General features: G+C 31.4%; 3 protein-coding genes and 2 long non-coding RNA genes across 6 annotated transcripts; 3 read left to right on the forward strand and 2 right to left on the reverse strand.

Moving 5' to 3' along the window:
* Positions 1 to 34: 34 nt before the first annotated feature.
* Positions 35 to 1,356, forward strand: Gpb5 (Glycoprotein hormone beta 5). Its single transcript, XM_068776577.1, has 3 exons — positions 35 to 277; positions 456 to 614; positions 1,255 to 1,356. The coding sequence occupies exons 1-3, from the start codon at positions 77 to 79 to the stop codon at positions 1,354 to 1,356; spliced, it is 462 nt and encodes a 153-aa protein (XP_068632678.1). The 5' UTR covers positions 35 to 76.
* A 1,013-nt stretch (positions 1,357 to 2,369) lies between these two features.
* Positions 2,370 to 7,521, forward strand: Ror (Tyrosine-protein kinase transmembrane receptor Ror). The gene is made up of 4 exons (XM_068776333.1): positions 2,370 to 4,817; positions 5,126 to 5,268; positions 5,769 to 5,918; positions 6,918 to 7,521. The coding sequence occupies exons 1-4, from the start codon at positions 2,529 to 2,531 to the stop codon at positions 7,279 to 7,281; spliced, it is 2,946 nt and encodes a 981-aa protein (XP_068632434.1). The 5' UTR covers positions 2,370 to 2,528; the 3' UTR covers positions 7,282 to 7,521.
* Positions 7,522 to 9,291: 1,770 nt separating this feature from the next.
* LOC137932692 (uncharacterized) lies at positions 9,292 to 11,271 on the reverse strand. The gene is made up of 5 exons (XR_011109101.1): positions 11,035 to 11,271; positions 10,778 to 10,886; positions 10,470 to 10,622; positions 10,116 to 10,311; positions 9,292 to 9,753 (listed from the first exon to the last, which is right to left on the reverse strand). It is a non-coding gene; the product is annotated as an uncharacterized lncRNA (long non-coding RNA).
* Positions 11,272 to 12,860: 1,589 nt separating this feature from the next.
* Positions 12,861 to 13,499, reverse strand: LOC137933084 (uncharacterized). 2 transcript variants are annotated; one of them, XR_011109114.1, is made up of 3 exons: positions 13,414 to 13,499; positions 13,023 to 13,203; positions 12,861 to 12,938 (listed from the first exon to the last, which is right to left on the reverse strand). It is a non-coding gene; the product is annotated as an uncharacterized lncRNA (long non-coding RNA). The 2 variants fall into 2 exon arrangements; XR_011109113.1 differs by having other exon boundaries at positions 12,861 to 12,950.
* Positions 13,500 to 15,324: 1,825 nt separating this feature from the next.
* Syn1 (Syntrophin-like 1) lies at positions 15,325 to 22,811 on the forward strand. Its single transcript, XM_068776381.1, has 7 exons — positions 15,325 to 16,004; positions 17,432 to 17,626; positions 19,025 to 19,251; positions 20,410 to 20,495; positions 20,959 to 21,245; positions 22,055 to 22,245; positions 22,482 to 22,811. The coding sequence occupies exons 1-7, from the start codon at positions 15,509 to 15,511 to the stop codon at positions 22,587 to 22,589; spliced, it is 1,590 nt and encodes a 529-aa protein (XP_068632482.1). The 5' UTR covers positions 15,325 to 15,508; the 3' UTR covers positions 22,590 to 22,811.
* The last annotated feature ends 3,453 nt before the right edge of the window (positions 22,812 to 26,264 follow it).

Here is a 26,264-nt window from a genome sequence, read left to right on the forward strand (position 1 = left end):
ATCGACATCAGACAAGGTTAGTATTTAACTTTAAATATCCTGTTTTGAACGAAAAAGTTAATGATTTTTTTTCCAGATGTCTGATAAACATTGTCTTCATGGCGTCGCCACCATGATGTTACTTTTTTGGTGTATCATCATTTCCGTAAATGCGTCGAACTCTCGTTGCAAATTAAAACGTTATTCGCATAAAGCTGTGCAAACGGACCTCAACGGAAGGCGTTGTTGGGACGAGGTGAAAGTTGGGTCCTGTTGGGGATATTGCTTGTCTTATGAGGTAATATATGAGATAAAACTTTTTTTTAATTTTCACATACTAATAATTGGCAATTTTTTTTCTCGATGTAGCAGTTGGCGCGAGCGACTTAAGTTACTACAATCATTTGTATATTAGATAATTGAAACTATTGGTAATATCAAAAATTTTTATTTTTAATTTCCCTAAATTTACACAGATCTCTCACTGGCAGTTCCCATACAAAGAATCGCATCATCCAGTATGCGTACACGGAGAGCGTCGCCCTTTCTCTGTTAAGTTACGGAACTGTGACCCTGGTGCGCAACCTGGGACTGATATCTATCATTTTGTGGAAGCAGTTAATTGCAAATGTCAGGTAAATTACAAAAAAAAATTGTGTGAGTAAAGTCTATATACTCCAGCATTAAGTGCTTTAAATTCAATTATATTGTAGCAATCCCATGCTATAGGACTAAGCACTACGGTTTCCGTTATGTTTTTTTACATAGATATATATTTCCTCTATTTCTAATAATATATTATCTTCAATACTTAAATATCCGGCTCATAGGTTTAAAATGGTATAAGAAGAAATTGTGTTTTCACATATCTAAAAAATTTCTTTCATCTGGAAAATTTTATGTGTTCGCATACTCCTCCTTGGGTCATCAAGGATAACTTATATCAGACTTTCAAATAAAAAACACAACATTGTTCCGTCATTGCCACTGCCACACCAAAGCCACGAGAAAGCTATTACCAACGGCGATGGCTCGTGGACGTGGACCTCCCCTCGACTCCGACTTGGTGTCAGTAAACTTTCCGTGTCTTCGTTTTGAGCATGTTAAGTCAGTTACCACAACTTGAAATAACCTATGCGGACAATGGACTCAACTCGACTTAAAAACCAAAGCGAAGATACTGGAGAACTTTTTACAAAATGTATAATTTGATTTGCTACTTGTTTCTAACAAAAACGATCGATAGCAGTTTTGATAATCTAATTTTATTTTTAGGTGTGTTCATCGGAAGATACAAGCTGTGAATGGCTCCCTCCTGACTCATCTTTACTTGATGGACTTATACTAAGAGAAGAGTTGTCAGAAGAATTGGTGTAGACAAAGCTAATCACAACAGTTTTTCCTTTAACAAAATATGTAAACTACTTGTAATTGTTTTCGTAAGCTACACTTTTATCTAATAAAATTTTCTTTAATAAAATCTATATATAATCTCTTTTTTCTTTCTACTTTTCATGTATTGTCCGAACATAACAATTCATTTTTTAATTGAAACACGCTGCGCCAACTGACTTCGTAATGTTAAATGACCTTTTCATAGTCCATTAAAACCAATAAATAAATAAAACGCGTTACAGAATGATTTCTTCATTTATTGATTTCGAATTAATATTAACAACGTACAAAGCTATTTCATATATTTCGAGACTTTTGTAAAAATTTGTTAGTATTTTATCATATTATTTAATACTATACAATATTTCGGTACGTTCATTACATTCAGGCATTCCTTTTTTGGTATAAATTGTAGAAAAATGTATGACAGCGGAGGAAATGGCTTTAATTTAGTCTGCGATTTATTTGGAAATAGAAAAGTGTTTTTTTCACTGTTTTCGTTGCAATTTTTACATTTTTGGTTTCCGTGTGAAACTTTCTTAACGAAAATGTAAAAAATAGCCGAACTGTTTACGAGTTTGCTTGATCCATTGTTATTTACATATTTTTTGTACTACAATACTTCGTCATAACAATGACAACTTGGACATCACAATTTATAGAATTATATTATTTAGGCTATAATAATAATAAAATTATGCACAAATTTATAAAAAGCACTGAAATATACTTGGTTTGTAATGAAGATTAATAATAGTATTGTATTTTGGCTTAATTTAAATATGGAAAACCAATCTTCAAAGTTAAGAATTAATTATATGTTAATACTTTTGCATAAAAAGAGATGTTTTTATGAAATAATTTTTAATAAAGACTAGTCTTTAGTGAGCATAAATAAAACAGTGTTCAATATTCATTACTACTACTAACCATAGATCACAAGAGAGTATGATATCCAATATAAATATGTGTATATGATTTTGTTACACTAGTACTGTGTTACTGTTTTTAATTTAAATTAAATTAAAGTATACCATTTAATTTGTATGATATTTCACGTTTATTTATGTGCAACTAACTGTACATAATAAAAGATTACAATGTGAGTCCCATTGATAAAACTTCGTAAATAAGTGTTATGGAAAACATCAGTCATGTATTTCTTTTGTGCAATTATTGTTTTCTGCTTGTTACGTGAAAGTTATACTCTGAATACAGAAAAACCGGACTCTCCACCGGTTAAACTTAATTCGCCGCCTGAGCAAAAAGGATGGAACATAAATCTTAATATTTATTTTACTAAAACTCTTCCTTCGATAATAAGGAAACCACCAGGAACAGACGCGCGGCTAAGGTGTGAAGCAATAATGAACTTCACAAAAGTGGAAACATTTACTAAATACAAGGAAGGCATAGAAACTTCGTTAAAAGAAGCTCCTCCTGACTATATACAGCAAAGATTGATGAAGAATTTAAAAGCTTATTGGCTTAAAGATAACAGAATACTTGCAGAAAATGAAAAAATTAAAATATCTTCTAAAATAGATAAAACTAATGGTACTATCGGAACTAGTATTAGATTAAAGGATATAGATTTAGATGACGAAGGTAATTATTCATGTGTAATAAAGCAGAATCATGAGAAAAAGCTGACAACTAAATTAGAAGTTAAAAAAAATATAGACAAAATGGAAAATTATGAGTTACCTACTTACACCCCTCCATTTTCCAACATTGGGCGAAATGGTGAAATTGAAGTTAATATTAAAACAACTCCTGAACTTACCTTTGAAGAAATGACTGCAGATAATAACTTAAAGATACCACATAATTTAACTATACCTCGTAAAATAGAACCTCTATGCCAGGAGTATGTAGGAAGTGTATGTAGTGCACACTTGAAAGGTCAGATTGTGTATATCCCCTATGATACCACTCAGAGTATTTTGGAAGATAAATTATTTAAGGCTATACAAGTTACTAAGTTTTCTAAAGATATAAGCCTACATTGTGAAGGGTATGCAGTGCCAAGTCTTTGTTTTTCTACCTTCCCAATCTGTAGGCATCCCGAAATAACTAATTTTAATTTCCTTAAAGAAGTAAGAAAATTATTGAATCTTCCTAATAGTCAATTTGATAATGATTTACCTGAATTAATAATTGAAAATTTACCTAAAGATTTTATGCCAAATGCAAAATCTACTAAAAATTTTACATCTAATATCTTTAATTATCGTTATAACTCTTCAATGCTTCGGCGTGTATGTAAACAAGATTGTGAAATATTAGAAAATGAATTATGTCAAACAGAATATGCTATAGCTAAACGACATCCCCACATTGGTCCGCAACTTAACCTTGAAGAATGTCAAGACTTACCGGAGGATGATCCGGGTTGTTTAAAAATTGATATAGGGGCAGTAATGGTATCAGATGATGAGTGCTATTGGGAAGATGGTAGTACCTACTTAGGTAGAGTTAATGTAGCTAACAATGGCATGCCTTGTATAGAATGGTCCAAACAGTTACAAGTTAAACCTGCGGTATATCCTGAGCTAGCTGGAGCACACAGTTACTGCAGAAATCCAGGGAGCCTTAAATCACAACCATGGTGCTTTGTAGATAAAGGTGGAAAAAATGACAAACAATTATGTGACATTCCTAAATGTGCACATAAAATATGGATATACATTTTAGTTACATTTCTGCTTATAACACTAGTTATTGTTGGTTTAGTTGTTTGTATTTATTACAAACAAAAGAATAAAGGTAATGCAGCAACAATAAGAGACATTAATTTACCTAATGCTGACAAAAACATTTATGGTAACTCTAGATTAAACTCTCCTATTGAAATGAATGAACTTCTATCAGCACAGAACATGAGCAATCAGCCACATTTGACAAGAAATGTTAGAGGAAATGGTGTGCTACGTATTCCACAATATTATCTTTCCCAAATAAAGTTTTTAGAAGAGTTGGGTGAAGGTGCTTTTGGAAAAGTTTACAAAGGTGCACTAAAGAAGAATGGAGATACACAATATGTGGCTGTGAAGGCCTTAAAAGAAAATGCATCAGCTAAAACACAAGCCGATTTTAGAAGAGAAATTGATTTGATTTCGGAACTTAGTCATGAAAATATTGTCTGCATTGTTGGTGTAGCACTTAGGGAAGAGCCACTATGTATGTTGTTTGAATTTATGGCCCGAGGAGATCTTCATGAATTTCTTATGGGTAGAGCTCCTCCTTCAGGAAAAGGATTACCCCCAATGAGATTATTAAACATTGCATTTAACATTGCATCTGGTATGCAATATCTTGCTTCGCATCATTATGTTCATAGAGACTTAGCTGCAAGGAATTGTTTGGTCTCAGATGATTTTATAGTAAAAATATCAGATTTTGGACTATCAAGAGATATCTACAGTTCAGATTATTATAGAGTAAGTATTAAGTCCATGTCTTTAAGATATACCATTAACATCATTGAAGTGAGTCATAAATATGATTTTATTATTTAATTTCATCTAACAGTCTTTTTCTATGTGAAATTTTAATAATTTCTAAAAAAAATATGAACATTTTGAATTATTTCACTGTGATTGACAAAAGGCTTAGTCTAATCTCGTAATGACAATTTGCTGCCCAATGTTTTATAGATTTTAAATATGGGCAGCAATGCACCTTTAAACCCTGTACCCCTGTGTCCATTTTCATGTCACTGGTATTAATAATTTTATTTTTATTTTAGGTGCAATCAAAAAGTCTCTTGCCGGTTAGGTGGATGCCCCCAGAATCAATACTTTATGGTAAATTTACAACTGAAAGCGACATTTGGTCTTATGGAGTAGTACTTTGGGAAATTTACAGTTATGGGCTCCAACCTTATTATGGGTATGTTAATTAAATTGTAATAGACCACTGTGGCGTGCATATCGCGTATAATATTTACATTTATTTCTCTAAAATGTTATTAATATTTTTCTTAATCCTTATTTGAAAACTACAAAAGCGTAATTTTATTTCATATTAATTATGTGTGTTTTTTATATTCACAAAAAGACATAAAACTTATCTAGTCACACACATATAACATTTCTTTTTCAACAATTTATCTGTCATATCAGCTAAACAACAATAATTGAACCTAACAAAAACCAGCATAGCTAACATTTATGAGTTGATCTTATTGGTCAAATATGAAATTCATTATCGAAAGCCTGCTAGATTTGAATAATACACAATGCATAGAAACTAGAAAAAACATTCATAATAATTTAAATAAAAATAATGGAAAACCTTTTAACAGATTTTTATTTTGGTTTGTTTAAGACCATCTAAATCTTTTTTAAATGCCCAAAGTATTATGATCTTAAATATGTTATCCATTTTAGTTACAGCAATCAGGAAGTGATTTCGATGGTTCGAGGCGGAGAATTACTCGCCGCACCCGCGAACTGTCCTGCTCTGATGTATGCACTCATGCGCGAGTGTTGGAAACACACGCCACAGAGGAGACCAAATTTTGAGGATATTGTTAACAGGTCAATAGATATAAGAATAAATCTTGAAAACAGTGGACAATGACCTCTTTCGCGGTTGCAATTTAAACTTAAATTAAATGGTTTAATTCTATTGTCAATTTTTGTATTGGAGACATATTGTAAAGTTAAATAGTTGTTTACATTACTGCATATTAAATGGCAAGCCTCTTTTTAAAAGTTGCATCGCAAGACACATAGATGGTAGAGGAAAACAAATTTTTTGGAATTAGTATTCGAAAAAAAAAGGTTCATTTTCTCATTTACTTGACCGGTTTTGAATACAGTCCATAACATACTTTTACCATTTTTGTAAAGTTTGCACATGAGAAATTGAATTATTTTTTACCCATAATACCGTTGATTTCGAGGTAATTATGGAATGTGTGATGGTTGGCTGGCTGCATTAGAGAACCACACAATCAGCCAAGTGAAAGCGGAAAAATAATAATCTTATGGTTGCATGTTTAACAAACTACCAAGCAGCATGATTTTATTCGACACAAATAATTAGTGTTAGCAAAAGTATAGCTATTTTGTTCATATAAAACAATGCTGTCATACCTTTAAATATTATATATCAATTAATATGTAGACAATGGTTGGTAAGTAAATATCACTATAAGTTCTGATCACAACTAATATAATTCAATATGTGTTTTATGATATGCAACAATTTTAAATATATCTATTTTGGATTGGACATTCATAATTTCTAAAACTAAACTTTTTGCATGAGCTGCTAGAAATCAAAGTGATTTGTGTTTCAAATTCTTTTATTCCTAAAACAACAGAACATGTAATGAGCTAATTTTTTTCTGCTAAACCATCCGTAGTAACAGTACTTCACTTCATAAGTGATAAAAATTTAACAAATTTACTTTTTTTTACATTACTACTTATATATATATGTGTATATATATATATATATTTACATATATATATATTTTTTTTTATTTTACTTACATTACTCTAATTATTAATTGGAAAAGCTCTTTACAGAATACAAGAATGGATACAGGTTGGTGGTTGCCCAGAAGCACCTCCATCGGAGTCGGGAAGCAATTCATGTACCCATAGACCCACAACATCCACTAAAGAGCTACAGGAAAGAGCTCCTCTGTTGCCGCCTCACTGTTCATCATCCAATGGTTCTTTAGCTACAGGAGGAAGTCTTAAGAAGTTTAGTGCTGCAAGTTCAAACTCCAAGGTAACTGATGATAATTGTTCAACTTGCAGTGAAGTGCCTCCACTTGCACCAAAATCAAAGAAGCATAGTTCAGCTTCTACTATTGATGGAGAAAAAATTGGGACTAGGGATACTATTGTTCGAATACCCAACACTCATTACAGCAATGATATTTAATTAGTAAGGTACACTAGATTACAATGATGTATAATAGTAAATTTATTTATTTTCTACGAACTTGATTATGAGATCAATAATTAAGCCTCAATATTCCATGTTAACAATATAAATTTTTCAAAAAAATTGTCACTAATACACTTAACAGTAAGTAACCCGCGCGCCAAGATGAAGTATTATTTTCCCACCTTTTTTATATATTAACCCATCTTAGCCTTTCAAAAATTCTTAGGCCCCCTATATGAAATAAATAAAATTTAAAAAAAATTGAAGTGAAACGGTAAAACTAGTATCGAGTTCACTTTCGAATTGCCCCCCTGTGCAGCATGGGCTCCATGTTGGGAAACACCGAGTTGAGCTATCTATGACAATTTAAAATTCATGTACAGACCCAAACAAACCCTGAAAAGATTTAAAAAAGGAAAACCCTGAAAAAGCTTTAATTCAAAATTCTATTTTCTGTTTCTTATTTAAAAAAAACAGGTGTCAAGGATTAATAGAATTAAAACAGGTAAATTTGAGAAGTATTCTCCTTTTAATCCAAATAATCTTTTAGTATTTCTTATCAATATAGTTAAGGTACATTTAAATTGTTAATAGTTTCAACAATTGAAATAAACAATCTAAATTTTATATAATTTAGATCCATGATAAAGGTTTAATTAATTACATTCTTCCATTCTCAATGTTATAAAATCAATGTCTTTAGGAAAAAGAATAATGAATACTTGTGCAAGAGTTATTAATATGTTATTTACATATTACAATGTATAAGTAACATTAAGAATAACTATAAGAATAGTAATTTGTTAAAGTTGCTACATTCAATAATGAATAGTATTAAAGCAGAAAGATGCATCAGCTTTGATAAAATTTAATACATAATTATTAATATTTTTGGTATTCAGGCTGCTGTAAGAGTATTTCAACCTTTTGACTGTTGCGCGGCGCAAAAGCGCAGCGTTATGTTTCTTCAAAACCTCGACACAGCGCTTTTGCGCTGCGAGTTTCTGTACATCTTTGTTACTCTGTGGGAGTGAACGTAGTCTGGTCTCACGCGTACTTTGTAACAATAGTCATTCTAAAATGACTTTTTACCGTTTTTATACATTATTTTTTATTAAATGTCATGGGCTACTTGCTCGGACGGTGAAAGAACAGACACGAGTAGTGATGATAGCATTATTTATTATTAGTACTCATTAAAGAAAATAACAGGATTGAATGTACACGTCTCTTATTTTTTCATCAAAAACAGAAGAAACACTAACTTTAACAAATGTCTTTGCCAAAGCAACAAATAATTTTGTCTAGACTCCTGGACCTAGACGTGCGCCACCCGCCGATACTACACCCATAACATATTTTAATTTATTTTTTACCACATCACTGCTTGAAACTGTCGTAAAGGAAAATCGCACCAAAAGAATTATTAAAATTGATTTTATTTGACAACGTCAAGTCAAAATAAGTCCTACAGTTTTTGTGCGTTTTTGCAATATTTGCGTTGCAGTCAAACCATTAATAGTTAATTGAAACAATTGATTTTTAATTAATATAATTTAATTAAAATCATAGATATAACCTTATCAAAAAAAACTGGCTTAAAATTATGTGTGGTAAATGCAATGGCAAACCTGTAAAAGAAAAAGATTTTATTTTAAATACTTTTGTTACTAATTCTGTTTCGCTTAATATTTTCGCAGAATGTAATGAGTATGTCCCTTTATATGTAGATAAATACATTTAAACATTCATTTACATAAGTGCTCAGTTAATCCATCCAAGCAAAATGTTGTAGTTTTAAACCAGTTTTGAGAATTAGACTACAGTGTTTAGTGACAATTGCAATTGTAACACATTTGCCTCAAATACATTAAATATTTAATAACACTGCTAAATATTTTGTATCTAAATTAATAATAATTAATTTATTCAAACAGTTTGTATATTTTTTACAATGCTATAATAATCAGTTACTATTGGTTGTGTATAAATCTAAATTAAATAAAATTTCTGTGGATAATTATAATAACTAGAATAAGTCTTAAAGTAAATTGTAACCATTTTGGACACATTTTATTATTCTGTTCTTATCAGAATCCGTGTAGTTAATTTGATAGCACATAGGTTTAAATGTAATTGTTTCGTTAATTTGCTAGCCTTGCCTTTATGTACTTTACAAATTAACAAATTTTATGGTACATTTTGTACTTGCCAAAGACTTTTTTATATGTGATACATTTACTTTTTTACTTAGATATAAACTGTATTTCTATCGTAATTTATGTATAAATATCTTTTAAAAGCATTTGTTTTCATTTATTTATAAATAAGTTTACTGGTCACTGACATCTTCAGGCTTGTTCCTCTTGTTAATTAAGTATTCACCATGAACTTTCATATGGACTTTGAGATTAGAATTTCCCGTAAAGCTTTTTCGACAAATTTTACAAACATATGGTCGTTCTCCTAAAAAAATTAACCTATGTTATTACAGTATCTCGTGTGGATCAATCTTAAGCTAGTGTTTAGGGTGATAACAATTTGAAAAACTTATAGTTTTTTTCCCAAAGAAACAACACAACCCCAAATAACTAAAAAATGTTGGTACTAGACTAGAAAGTTTTAATACAAATAGAATTCTTTATACAAGTACAATGAAATACCATTTCAATGCTAAATAATCATCATAAAATGAACAGGACTTATTTATTACTTCCATGGATTAAAAAGGGAGTTGTAAAATAATAATGAAAATAGCGAAAAGGCAATGAGCTTTACAAACTGCACAATTTTAAATGGTATCAAAAAATAATATTAATCAAAATTACCCGTGTGTATCCGGCGGTGTTTAAGTAAAACTGTTCCCGAATAAAATGTTGCCGGACAAAATTCACAGCGTTTTGTACGATTACCGTCGTGCCGATCTATATGCACTTGCAATGCTGTCTTATATTTGAAAGAAGCTGGACAGCGCTCACATTTGAAGGGCTTATCACTACGGTGCGTTTCTAAATGTCGAGCCATCTGTATATTTTCGTCCGATATTAATAGAAAGAAGTTTTAAAAAGTAAAGTTCATTACAATAATTAAAAGTCCACACTAAATTTTAAGTAAGTAATACCAAACAGTGAAACATATTTTTAATGCATAAATAACTATTATTAAAAAAAAAAAGATATTACCCTTGTCGATTTATTTATTCTCTTTCCGCAAATTGGGCATAGTTTGGGTTCGCTCATACAAACATGTTTATCATGTTTTAGTTGGTTTTCAAAAACTCGAGTACAACTTTTGCAATACACTTTCACTGTAGAATGTTTTCTGATTTTATGTTCCTGTTAAAAAGTAATTACTGCAATTATAAATAACTTGTCTTATGATATTGACATCGTAGTATGTTAAAAGTGGATTTGAAACTTGTAAATTCAGCAATTAAAAAACACAAGAAAGCATGGAAATTAAATTAAAAGTTTAATCGCTGGAATGGTACCTTTAGCCCACAATTATATCTACAGGAATACCCGCATAAATTACATATATATGTTTTGTAACCAATATGTGCAAATATATGCATTTTTAGTTTCTGTTTATTGTTAAATCTGGAACAATATTAGTAATTACTAACTTATGTTTGAACATTACATAGATGAAATAAACAAAGGAATTCAGAAGTCTATTTTGCTTGTGAATAATATTAGAGATCTGTTAAAGAGAATTTAAAAATATATTTGGTTTCATTTTACTTACGATTTAGAACAATAGTCACAGATGAAAAGTTTGTTTGAATGAAGATTGGCAATATGTTTATTTAATTGCAGAGGTGTGTCATAGCTGCGAGGGCACCATTTGCATTTTAATTTCACAAAAACCTAGAATTTGTAATATAGCCACAAGATGCACCATAAAAATAGTGCTATGGAAGAAAACTTAATCAATCTAAGAACTAATAATAAAACCAAAAATTAACATAATAGGGCAAAAGTTTGTTATTTATTGTATGTGCATTATTAAATGTTACATGAGAAATGACTCGTACAATAAAAGGATATGATTTTAAATTTTATATTAATATTTCAACTATAATTAAAATCTAAAATCCATTAGATTAAATAAAAATAAATAATGAGAAAACTATATTGAAATATTACAGATAGAAATACTTATATATTATTTGGGATTTAATTTTTTATATAACAATATTAATAGTTACTATAAATAACAAATTGTGCCAATAAGCTTCAGGTTTCTTTATTTCTTTGACACTGTCCTAAGGATAATACAGTCTAGTTATAATATATTCGTTAAATGAGCAAGCTGATAAGCAAATGCAACAAAGAGGGAAAAATATGGTACTGCCAGATTTGTATAGCACAATAAGATGTCCCTCAATGCTGTTTCATTTAGCAATATTTTGGTAAAGCGCTCTTTTATTTCAACCTGGGGAATTCCCTGAAATTGTGCACAATGCTTAGTTTCCAAACACATACATAATGTATCAAAAACAGTGAAATAACAGAATTAGCCAATCGTACCGATTTAGATGAGGTAGACATTTAAGAAATAGCTCAAGAAACTGTCCAGTCTTTCTTATAATAAGCTCAAGAAATTAATGGAACAAGAATAAAACAAAAATATTGATAGTAGTGATTTTGAAGCAGAGCAAAAAGAACTTTCGATGGTGTTTGACCATTATAACTGAAATTATGATACTAATTTGTTGAAAATGATCCAAAGAGATGTTATAGATGCTTGTTTATGCACAACTTATAACAGAATGCAAAAGGAAATTGCAGCCTATATTAGGATGCCTTGTAAACAAAAAGGTTGAAAATTGAAAACAGAATAGACTGAATGGTCTGACTGACTTGACTTGGAATTTTGTTTGTTATTATGTATGTATTTATTTAAATAGTTTTTATTTAAAAAATATCATTAATAAATTTAATAACCAATAAAAATTATTTACATGTTAAGATCATTTAGTGCTGTTTTGCATTATACTCCACTTTAATAAAACATTTGTTACACTTTAAGCAGAATCTTACTGTAATAAAAAAAAAAACTACCATACTAATTAAAATAACTACTAATAGCTTTTATAAAGCTGATTGATGTGTTTGTATAGAGTTAAAATATTAAATTAGAGAGTTACAAATTCTTAAAAAACAACAAAGAATGAAACTGTACCACCTACATTTTCGTTGTTATGCAGTTTCCTATAGTGATATTCCAAAGTTATTTGAGATTTATAGTTTTTTGAACATAAGTGGCATTTCCTCTGATTAGATGGAATATGCAAAAGTCTATGACTTATTATTTCTGGCCAGTCACTGAAAACTTCTTGACATATTTGACAGATTTTATCCTGTTTGTGATCTTCTAAATGCAGGATTAATTCTCTTTTCTCACAATATTTTTTTTCACAAATGCCTGGAAGAATTATATTAATTATAATATATTAATTAAATAATCATTATACAGTTTCTTTATAAATTTTATTTTAATTCTGTAGGAAAAAGATGACATAAATTTATAGCTTTGTATTAAATATCATATATAATTACCACATGACATATTAACAGATTCTTTTTTAAATGTATCTGAGGCTTCCGGTCTCACATATTTCTTTAACTTCACAATTTGCTTTCGTTCTGAAATTAAAACTATTAAAGATGATGAATTCAAATAACTTGTTAATCCAGTTTCACTCTTATATAAATAAGGCTAGAACTTACTTTTAGACACATTAGTTGCAGGTACAAATGGAATGTTTATTTGACATGTTTTATTTTCAACATTTTCTCCACATATCCATGTATTTACACATTTGTTGTTATTGCCATAATGTTCCTCATTTTGTTCACAATAGTTATCTTTCACTTTAATAGCTGATTCTATTTTTGGTAAACTTGAAGACTATGAAAGTTATTTTGCTAAATATAATATTTTAGTGTAATGCAACTAGTTTCTTTAGGTTAAATTTTAGAAGTTAAAATGATACTTAAAATTTTACAACAAATAACTGGCATTTATTAAATTAATGGTTAGTAACAAATTTACTTCATATCACATAACTTTTAAAACATTAAATCCAAAAATTTCATTTATTAATAAAAAAAAACTTACTTTTGGCATTTCACTGCCGGTCAATATAGCTTCTGAGGTAATGCAATTCATCCTAAAATATATAAAATTATATAATGTTCCCCAACAATTAATACAGGCAAAATGAGATAATTTATCCTTCATTGAAATCTGAAAACGGAATATAAGAAAATTTAATAAATCAGTTTTATTAACAAATTTATCTAAAACAAATATATTAACTGTTAATCACACTATACATATAATATAAAACATAGATTGTACCAAATTATAGTCATTTTTAACATTAAAAAAAAATTCGTTGTTATGTTCACAAAATGATCCCTAATATGATAATAAAATATTACAATAAATAATTTATAACACATCATACAATTGCGTAGTAACTAATGAAAAATTAATAAAAATACTTTAATATTAGTACTCACATTTAAATTTGTAAGTAAATTATAATTTTTAATAAATAATTCGTCAAATGGTATCATTTTATTATTCGTCTTCAAACATGCTCTACAAGACACCATTGTTTTATATTATATTATTAATATTTGTATATATATTTTATATTATTAATATTGATTTGATTCGCTTTTCTGTTGACATCAAAATAAATATTGAAACATCAGTCTGACAATTACATTTCCATATAGACATGGTCTGTCAAATAGACTTCATCATTTTATCTTTTTTTAACGCATAGAAAAGGGATATTAGATATTTCGTATTATTAACTTTTACCGGTATTTCCTGATTTGTTTGATGATTTTAATATAATTTACACTTTGTGTAAGGGGACATCTTTTGGAATAATTCGCGCGAGATACGTATATTTCATATTATAAAAAATAAAGTACATTTGAAATATTCAATTTTTTCAAGGTAATGATTAGCTGATATCTACAAGAAGGATAAGATTACTATCAAGTTTTAAATAAAAATATTAATGAATTAAATAAAAAAGGGTCAAAGAAAAATGGACAAGTTTTTTTATGAAGTATATCCTAAACCATGGAATACAAAATGGACCGAAACATTTGCTTTTTATTTATTTATTTATCCAATAGAATTAAGTATTGTATATAACTAAATGTTTAACTACATAACCAAATATTATTATTTCGCCGTTGTAGCACTACAGGAGGGATACTAGCGACTGTGCGACGCAGGTTCGATTTCTGCAATACAATCTTATATAATTTACACTTGATGCATTAACTATAAAGGATTTCCAATTCTCACAAACAAGTTGTCAAAGGATGGACAACAGCGTCCTCTGCATACCATAATGCATCACTGCGATCGTCAACCCGCCTGTTAAGCGCGTTGAGTTTTACCATGCACCTCCATAGATATCTTTGATAGAGCCCTATATAGTTTACAGTGGGTTTCCATAGGCTTCTTAATTATTCTAAAATTTTACTTTTCAATTTGTCTCATAATTAGAAAACTATTATATACTAAACATAACTTCTGACATAAAAAAATACTCATTATCCAGTTTAGCACTTTTAGTAGTTAGTTCTTAATCATGACGAAATTTTCAAATCTGTGTATTTACTTAAAAACAAATTAATGAGAATATAAACTATACTAACAACTATAAGTAAATAGAATTTTTACAATGTTCCTTAATATTGGCCTTGACTTTACTGTGTGTAACTTTTTTAATGACTGTCGTAACATCAATAACCTTTGTTTACCCAAAATTTTATACAAAGCGGTCAGTAAAACAAATTTACAAATTAATATTATAATTCATAAAAATATTGTGTCAAGCACATATAAATTGACTACTTACTATTCTGTCGTCTATGGCGGAATCCTTTAACTTTTTTTTGTTAATTTCATTCGTTCATAGAAAATCGTTCACTCGATTTTATTCAGAGGGCGGAACGTCAAATCTATGTCGTAATATTGATTGTGAAATGAATCTGTGTTTATATGATGTTATCACTAAATGTTTGTGTTTAATAAAAAACCTTATAGAAATAAAAGCAATTATACGTTAAATTAACGAATGCGTGCTCTTTTAATGTTTAATTTTCTATTTGAAAATTTTCTTAAAAAGGAATATAGTTTGGTATATATTTATTAAGTCAATTACTAGGTAAAAATTATGGTGGAGAACGGAGGTTCCAGTGGTGGAAGTGAGAGTCCAAATGCGAAATGCGCCCGGTCAGGGTTGTTGGAGACGCTAGTGCGTGGTGTGTGGTATCGCGTTCATTGTTCTTTAGAAGATGATTACCTAAGCGTGTCCTTAGACGATGGATACGATGCGACCACAACTCTAAATGGGACATTGAACAACAACAATGTAGAAACACCAAATAGTGACTTCACAGAGGTACCTGAAGCTATTGCAAATCAGAAACGTCTAGTGCAAGTCGTAAAATCAGACAATAATGGTTTAGGTATATCTATAAAAGGAGGAATAGAAAACAATATGCCCATATTGATATCAAAAATTTTTAAAGGCATGGCTGCTGATCTCACAGAACAGCTTTATGTTGGGGATGCAATTCTTTCAGTTAATGGTGAAGATTTAAAAGATGCAACACATGAAGAGGCTGTAAAGGCATTAAAAAGAGCTGGAAAAATGGTTCAGTTGGAAGGTACATAAACATATAAATAGTTTCAGTATGCACACAGGATTGCATTGTCTCTGTATTATACATAGAGTACATTTACTGATACTAGATAGTACATTTACTGTGTAGATTTAATGATGTAATTGTTCCAAATTGATGTGACCTCATATTGAGGTTCAGAGCAATTATGTTTAATGTGTGAGTGAATACATAATTAATATCATTTTGAAACTTAAGTAGGTATGGATTGGAGATATAATAAATATTATTAGTCCAATATCAAAAATTATGATTAATTTTTTAAGTTAATAATTTCTCCAAAAAATGAAAATAATTAAAGTTGGTTAAGTTTCTAACCTTCTATCAAAAATTAAATTTAGTTTAATAAATGTATGGTAAGCTATATATATATATATATATATATATATATATATATATATATATATATATGTATATATATATTTAATTTGTATTTGTGTAATATTGTATTGTATGTTTATCTGTTGAAATACTGACACTGTTTTTGTTTTATATTATAATATGCTTACTATTTTGTAATACAATGGTTAGGAACAATAATCACAATAGATTCAGAAAAAAATGTATGTCTTTACCATTGTGCTTTAAGCATTTCTGAATTTACAAAGAATTCTTAAAACTCATAATAAATGTGATGAAAGATAACTATGTTTGGTCTCGATCATGTAATGATCTATCTAAAATAAAAAAAAAATGAAAATAGTTATGATTCAATAAAGGGATAGTATAAATCGGTAATAAGTTCTAAAAAATGCTGCTGCTTATTCCCACCTACCACCTGCAGTGAAAATTTATTGACAACATATCCTCTTTATATCTTGTATTAAAAATATACACTTTTACCTATGTTAAAAAAAATATCAATCACAAGTTTTATTAATGATACAATGTTTATTTTGAATCAGAACAGACAGTTTGAAAACATAAGCAGAAATTTAAAATTTTTTGAAATTAAGGTGAAACTGAGGTGCGTAAGGCCAGAACTATGTTAAAAAATTAGAAACTATCAACATTATCAAGGACTAGTGGTGAAATAAGAAAAACATTGGTCCACATTATTTGACTTCAAATTCAAAATCTGAGAATCTTGGTCCATTGAGAATTTTCAAATTAGTATCAAAAACATATAGTCACAGTTTAATCTAGTAGAAGCTTGACATTAGGAGTTAACAAATGTCATATGTACTCTTTAAAAGATAGAGTATTAAAAAAGTAACAGAATAGGCCGGAGCCCCAAATGATAGTTACTGTAGAGGGGTTTAGGTTAAGCTATTCTTTGCGGTCAACCATCTTGTACCTGGTAAAGTAAGTGCTAACAATTAAAAAAATAGATGGAAGAAATAAAAAATTAGCGATTAGATTTTTTTTACAAATACTGTTATGATGTTTTAATATACATTATTTTGTTGTAGTTAAGTACTTGCGCGAAGTTACCCCATATTTCCGCAAAGCATCTATTATTAGTGAAGTGGGATGGGAGCTGCAGCGAGGCTACATGGTGGACGCGCCTCCTTCGCCTCCATCGCCGCGGCGGAGGCGCGCGGACACCCGCTACATTCCGCTGCTTATGGCGTGCGTAGCCAAAAACTTGCGACATCACGATCCAGGTTATTCTTTATTCTTTAATAATCTCATTTGCTTAAAATTTTTATAATATTTTTCCAGTTTTAAACACTTAATTAGTAGTGGATTTAGTTAACACGTTTTATTAGACTAATAATTATTTTATTTGGATTAGATAATCCGACATTTAAATACTTATAATTTTTTGGTGCTCATATGAAAGTACTTGAAATAGTTTTCTATAAATATAAGCAGTTTAAGAGACTTCATCATAAGCATTTAAATTACAATTTCTTAAGTAAGATATTATAGCGGTCTTAACTATTAAGAGGTTATTTTATTATTCTAATTACTTGCGTATTTATAACAATGAAGCCGACAAAATATCTTTTAAATTTTTTTACGTAATATGGCTTAGTACACAAGCTATATGAGTATAGCATGCCAGACCACCTCGTAAGCACAATTCGAGGTTTTTTCAGTGATTGAACCTTTAGATGCTTGAAGTAGTAAGCTCCACATCTCGATCGAGTCGGGATCCCAAATCGGTATTAGATTTAGTTCTCGTTCTTCACTGAAGGTGTTCCGCGCATCATAGTATTGACGTTTCTAGATTGCAGCTGGCCGTAGATTGTAGCCATAGTTTTTCAAACTGCGGGAGAAGAGTGTCGCTCTTTGAAAAGAGTTAAAAAATTAAGCTACCTATTCTCCTGACACTAAATGACTTCTTAATTTCATGAGTGGATCAAGTCACAAAATAGGGATTTAAGCCTTGTGAGTAATGTCAGCTTCGACAGGGATGACACAATAGAAATATAAATGTAAAATATCGTTAAATTTTTCGTGTGTATAAGGTAAATCTTTACAAATCTGTAATTTGCCCGATAATAACACATTCATAGCCTACCTGTGTACTGTGAACCGTCGTATGGACTGTAATCATAGGGTCTAAGAATACATTGAACATAATTCGAGTCACAGGCCCAGCAAAGTACCCCGCTTTGTGCCCAGTTTTTCCGTTAGTCACCTAAAAGCTTGAGTGTCTCTGAATCTACTAACATAAATAATATATGCCTAGGTTCCTGACAGAGCCTTCGAGTTTAGTTACTTTGCAGAAGTGTAGGCTAAAAGGTTTCGGCGCAATGCCGCTTTCAAATCTGTTGAAGCTGTAAATGCTATCGGGCTGAAAGCATGTTCACGACTAAAACCCATACAAATAATCAATTTTTTGTTCGTCATTTTTCGAGCCGTTTGGTTAATTCGCGGCAATGAAACAGCTAAAACGTTGTAATAATAACATCAAGTAACGACATGGATTCCATAAACTTAATTTTATTAGTTCATTTACAAAAGCATTTAAGTGTTTTTAAAGCATAAAATTTTAGTTCGTTTAAGTATTTGTTTTTGTCCGATTTTGTATGAGCGTATAAAATATTTTTCAGAGGAACGCATAATCGAGATATACTCGCCGGACGGCGTGCACGCGCTGGCGCTGCGGGCGGGTACGGCGGGCGGCGCAGGCGGCGCGGCGGGTTGGCACCGCGCGTTGCATGCGGCAGCGCGCCGCGCCGCCCGCGCCGCCCTAGCCCGTGCGCGCCCACGCCTGCGCGCGCTTTTAGGCGACGTGCGCTACGCCGGCTGGTTGGCTCGCCGGCCGCCCCAAGACCTTGTGAGCTCTTTTTAATCTTTTCTTTCTCTTATAACCACTTGCACTACGAATCAAACTTCACAATTTCGTGCGCTACAATATAACAAACGATAATTAAATACAGTGTTCAACTTATGCATAACGTCTACCGTACGTTATTACGGTAGCGTTATAACTATTACCATGTAAGAATGTAGCAGACCAGTGTCCAAAATACCTCTAAAGTGATCGCACATTGTTTTATATCAAAATCAATACACAACAAGTGAATCTTAGGTACACGAACATACTGTAATTCTACACCGCTTTTCAGCAGGACAAACAATTTCCTCGCAGTCGCTATCTGTAGCAGTATCGGATGGAATAACTAATCGTTTTCTCTTTGCACTTGTCAAAACCATCACCGAGTACACCATTATTCTCCATTTTACAACATAGGTTAATATGAAAAAAAAGAAGATAAATCGATTAATGTGCGACGCCATGCACAGAGCTGTAGCTCGAGAAGTGAACATTCTCATTGTTAGGCGACGTTATTTTCATTTTAGCGATAAATGCCTATCGTCGTGATGTACAGGTCGCCTCGCTATTTTAAGACAAAAATATCTCGACGTACCACGAACCTGTTTTTAAGGTTAAACTAATTAAAGGATAAAAATATGATTCACCCCATTGTATATTTTTACCAAGCTGTAAAGTACAAACACTTCTGATTTCCTATCTTAAGTATACCTGTTTCCAGTAAACTGACTAGTCTAACGACATGTAGCAACTTAAGTTTCACTATAGCGAGCTACGCACAATTACTTCAACATTTTACGTCACATCAGTATTTCCCGTGGGACCCAAAATCGAAACATGCTCTTAAACGGTACACAATAAGAGATCGTTCAAAGAAAAGTTTTATTTCATGACGAAACAATTTTATACCACTGCATATTTTAAACAAGCAGATGATTTAGTCTCTTTTATGTAACTAAGAATGTTCCTTTCAGTACGACCACTGTGTGAATAAATAAGAATGTATCTCTCCTACTAACAATATTTATAACTACATTAAATAATTGTTTATATGTATGTAAAACTGTTGCCTGCCGAAATCTTTTGTCTGTAAATATAAAAACTTTTACAACTTACAATCCGGTCTAACTCTAAGTAAGAAAAATGTGTTATTTACAGATGGGAGCTTCTGGTGGTTCAGATAGTTCTGACGATTTAGATGGATGGGTGCCCACTTTTGTTGCTATCACTGATCGTGAATTAAGGTTATATATTACATTTGTTTCTATACCTAAGGCTTAGCATAAACAAATAAGTGTATATATCTTTAATGTAAAGGTAGCATAGCAATGTTAGTATATAGTAGTATGTATAGTAGCATATTGTATGCAAATTTGTATGGCGCAAGAAAGAACATTACACAGAGACGAAATTTAGAAAAGTTCATGAGTTAATGCAATCCAACTAAGGATTCAAAGTGGTACCTTTCAATGAAATACAAGAGTGATAATTGATCAAAATGTGTGTAAACTTTGGTGAGTCATTTACACTGTTGACATTTTAATGTATACTTCAATGTAAATTTCATTTGAAAAGTGCAGCTTTAGTTTCTTTCTGCCCGGCTCTTCTCAGCAGATGATTATTCTGAGCCGGTGGTAGCTTGCTGTTTATAATTTTGAAATAATTGAACATTTTGTTTTGTATTTGAACCAAATTTGTACCCATCAGGCTATATGAAGCGGCGCCGTGGTCAGCCGAGGCGTGGTGCGCACCAACAGAGAACTTTAACCTGGCGGCGACGCGACTGGCGTGGTGGCGGCGCGGCGGATCCGAGGACTCTGAAGGCGGGTCCGGGGGTCCGGGAGCGGCCGCGCTCGGCGTCCGCGCGGGCACTCCGTCGGGGCTCTGCGTCCGAGCGCTGCGGGCCGACACTCCCCACGACCTGGCAGCCGTCGCAGGCGCGCTGGTGGACGGCGCGCATCACGCTGTTAGAGCCCAACCAGAATTTACTTTTCGTAAGTTGTAATTTGAAAACATTTTACAAGTTTGGAATGTTTAGGTAAATAGGAGTAAGCTATATAATACTTAGCTTACTTTTTGTAAAAGTAAACTAGTAAAATTCTGTTTGAAGCTATTTTCCATTTTGTCAAGTAAGTAGTCTAATGAAAAAAACTGGATCATTTTAAAATTTGGCTTTAAATAAATGTTACATAAGGCGCATGAAATTGTGATATATATAGTCAATGCAGTAAATACCAAAGAGATTTTGATACCACACGAGTAAATACGTAATAAAACCGCATCGTTTTTGGAGAGATTGATAACTGCCGATGAAAAGGGGATTACAAGAACGAGCTAAAAACATCGTTGTAGATCTCGAAAGTTAGGTTCTTCGCAATAAGATGATGCTGTGTATGTGATGGGATTGGAAAGACATTTTTTTATTATGAGCTTTTAACGCAGTACAAAATCATCGAGTAGGATTTCTGTTGGCAACAACTGATGAGATTAAAGCAAGAAACGGAGAAAACAGCCAGAATTAATCATAATTTATTCAGCAAAAAATGAGTTTGGCTGCGAGGTGATAATGTATCCGCTATTTAGCCCTGTCCTTAACGTCTAGATTTGAACTTGTTTCGGTCTCTTCAGGCTTTTTTAGGCAGTATCAAGTTAACATCAAGAGAGGACTGGCAAAACGACATATCTTATTCTTTTTTAATCCAGAGACTAAATTGTGAATAAATTTTTAGAAACATTGTCTCGAATTTATTTTTATCGCAATATATTAAGAGTACCGTAGTGTAAGCTGTGATATGACGATCAGGCTGCCGGTTCCGCGGCGCATGCGCGCGGCTGGCGCTGGGCGCGGGCGGCGTATGCGTTTGGGAGGCGGCCGGCTCGCTAGGCCGCGGCGGCGCGCGCGCGCTCTACCGCCGCCCGCTGCACGCGCTGCGCGCCTCCGCCGACGACGACCGCTGCGCGCTCTGGCTGCACTTCGCCGACGACGACACGCTCGTGCGTATTGCCCCCACCCCCACACCTCCCATACTTAATTAAAATATTCTTAAGCAAATATATCCGTCGGCATTCATACATATGGCCAAAATAATAGAGTACTCGATCCTTGAAAGCAAAGGCAATCTAACAACTATTGAGTTAATAATGTCATGTCCATTGGTTTTTTTTTTACAAAAATTGATATTTTTTGCTTTAGTGATACATTCTGATCTAATTAAATCCTTTGTCCTTAGGAATTGGACATGGAAGGAAGTCCGAAACCGGCAGTTTTTATTCTACACAACCTGCTATCCGCGCGAGTGCATTCGTTGCCCGGCGAAGAGGTGACCAATCCTCTATAACAAGAAACTATGCAATGCGGTGGTGACTTGTTCGCTGTTAGCACACCTTTTTTATATGCATAAGGCATTTTATTTAAATTTTTATACGCCAAAACTATGACGATACCTAAGAATTAATAAAGTAGTTTTAGTTTTTACTGAATGTAGTTGGAGCAAGCAAACACACTGGCAGCACACAGGCCGCACACCTTGATATGCCGAAAAAAAAAAATACCCTGTACTAGATTATAGATGTATTAGATATAGTTATTAGAAATTTGGAAGTCCTTTGGATTGTTAAGTCGAGCCTAATGATATAAGTATTTACATCGACTAATAAGTGTGAACATTAAGCAATATAAATTAGTTTACCATCAAATGTGACAGAAGGATATTTGATTTCACAATGTTTTAAGATTGTTTTGTCTTTATCTGTTATACCTTCATTAACACCCAAATATCATAAGTAGATAGGCTTAAAAAACAGTCACGTGAGACTCTGTATACTTGAACGGTGAAAAAAAAAAAACATAATTTTGAAACTTGCTTTTATGCAATTCCATGTCTACCTCTCAGTTGTTTTAAATTTTTTAAATGAAATTGCAAAAAACATTGTCAACGCTGTTTTATATAATTATTATAAATTTGTTAAGTTTTTAATTTAGTCGCTTATTTTTTGTAAATTTTTTGTTAGATCTGTCTGTATTCAATTTATTTAATACGAAACTTTCAAAGGTAATTTAGTTTTGGACAGCTGCTCCAATGTACCGCGTTTTTACAAGATTTGCTGACGATCGAATGTTTTATATTTATTTTTGGTCGGTTCAGGCGTCACGTAGAAAAGTAATTTTTTTCTACTTTATAAATGAAACATGTTCTGTATGTTCACTGAGAATGCGTGCCGCCTAACTTGTTATTATGCCACTTGTTTGTTAAGTGGAAAAATTTACGATATGCGGATACTATTTGTACTCCTCTTTCAAGAAACGTATTGTATAACTGTGAAAGAGGCAGTTGTCAGTGCTGTATAAGAGGCTATTTACAACACATGTCAGTTTATAACCGCGTTTCTCATTATTTAAGTGAGATAAGAGCTCTCTTCCAAAGAACGAATCTCTCTGTTCATTATAAATTTTCACCTTAGTTTTATAGAACATAATTTGTTATCGGTCGTAATGTATTTTGGTAAATGATTTGTTGTAAATAAGTAGTGTTTAATGTTTCTTTAACGTGATCCGTACATTCCCAGAATGTAGAACAATATACATATTTGCTTTAACTAGATAGTGATAGAACTTAACCTCACGTTGTAATGTTTTTAATATAGCATGTATATAATGGATATTGAGTAGTTACTATAGTGCGGTAAGGGTACGGATGGGCAATATTTGCGGTGATAACGATTCCTTTTTAAATATAACCTTGTGTTGCGTTAGAGGCGTAGGAGTATACATAAATTGTTTTAAAGAAATCTTTCATACATTTATAATTGAACCAAATATCGTCTAAAACATTTTAGGCAGTATACTTTTGTTTGAAGTGGTTGAACTGCTTTCTTGGGACACATTAACAAATTATATTTTTATTAGATCTGATTAGATTATTTATTTTTATGTTGAAACAATTATTCGTTATTTTAAGGTAAAAGTTATCTTGATATATTAGTATTGTGCTTTGAATATTTATTAATATCGCTTTGATGTTTTTTTTTGTTTATAACCCATGATGTGGTTCATACTTTCTTAACTTCCGTAACACCAGTATTTCAAATAGATACGAAAAGACTAGTACGGTTCCATTAATTAACTTGTCGATAAGTTAGAAAATAAGTGCGTTAATATGATATTTACTAACAACTTTTCGGGTATATTTTTACATAGTTACCTTTTTAAGTACAAGTTAAAGGTGGAGTTCTTTCCGCGGCTTCTTGCTACTTTTTAATTATAATTTTAATCAGACTCTTCAATAATATCATTATTAATAAATATATTCGTATTTAAAATAATAAATTAAAAATTCTGAATTAAACAAAACATAACATTTACAAAATATATTCATGCTCCTGTTTTTATTATTTGGGGTTCAAATCACTCTAGCTGTATTTCTGTCTGTATCTTTACATATTATGTTACAAAAATATTTTACACAATAATTTATGAATCTCCTCAGTCTTTTCCCACTAAATATGGTAGCGTAGTATCAATGCATTATTACGTAGAGAACTTTGAATATACTATGTATATCTATGTGAATTTTTCGCCATATCAATTTTTACGAGATTAGACATAAATATCTTGCAACATTCTAGAATTTCTACGATTTTTCTGTATTCTGAATTACTGAATATATTCTACGGTAATTTGCATTTATTAAAACTGTACTTTTAAAATATATGTCAAACTCTCATACATATAATAATTCCTGCCCTATATACTCTATGAGCATTTTCTACGGTAAATTTTAGGTAGATTTTAAATAATTTCGTATAAATTCATTACCCGTGTACACGGTACTTGAGAGTTTTTTTTTAATGTAATACGTGGGCTCGCTCATACGTGTATTATTTTTAGATATTTACACTTGCAAGCGAAATTACGAATAATCAACTTGCCGCGATAGTTATGTCTGCATTCTAACAAATTAGCGTTATTAAATTATAGGTTTTGTAGCTACGTGTTAAAAGTTATACGAAATAACTACTTTGAATGTACTACAATAAACTCAGTCGTGTTTTGGTTAATGATTTATTGCAAAACCTATTTCCCTTAATGAAATACATTATGTGATATGATAAGGGTGGAAAAACATAAACAATGGACAGTTTTGTGATAGAATCATTGCGGTACGATCCTACAAAGTCAGTGACACAAAACAGAAATGTGTGAATGAGGTAGAAATGAAAAGATTGCAACGCGGGCTAACTCCGTGTTCACGTATTCCACAAACCTCTACTGGTTCCCTTTATTCTATTGCTTTAACACACAGAGTTCTCTCACCTCGTGTTATACACAATATAACTATGTTACATGTTTTGTTTTACAGTTATTTTAAAATTTAAACCAGATTTAAATTAAAAAAAAAAGTTTATGTATTACAGGGGTGGCCAAGCTATTTGATAGTACCATTTTTCGAAATTTGAATTTTTTCGAACCGCATTTAAATACACATTTAAAACACGCAAAAGAATGCTTCTTATATAAAAATCATATTTATTGTAATTATTCATACAAAATATGTGTATTGAAGTTAGATATATTGATACACGTATATGACAGCACTCCTAATAATACTTATGATGCCGGTTAATTAATTATGACCGGTATTTGGATTTCGCTAATTTTATGGTGGAATATTAATAATAATTATTCACATCAGTAATTTGTTTCCATTTCCCAGAAGCTGACTTAGGTAATATAGATTTAAATATTGAAATAGACAATCGGAGCCAAAAATTATCGTTCAGAATGTGCCGCAGTTTGGCCACCCCTGATATATTAGTTCATTACTCCTCGATCTGGAAAAACGTATTAGGTATAGGAAAAGTAATGTCATTTATTTGTATATCGAATGGGTGCCGTTTTTTGTATTATTTGATTGATAACATTGTCTTGGCAATTTCATAAAACAGCAATTAATTATTATTATGTAAATCTTGTCAGAGGTTTTTAATTGTTAGACAATATAATACGTGTGTAT

This window comes from Battus philenor, unplaced genomic scaffold (genome assembly GCF_028537555.1).
Source record: "Battus philenor isolate CCGP_79_NKW_IND1 unplaced genomic scaffold, ilBatPhil1.0.hap1 SCAF_12, whole genome shotgun sequence".
NCBI classification, from domain to species: domain Eukaryota; kingdom Metazoa; phylum Arthropoda; class Insecta; order Lepidoptera; family Papilionidae; genus Battus; species Battus philenor.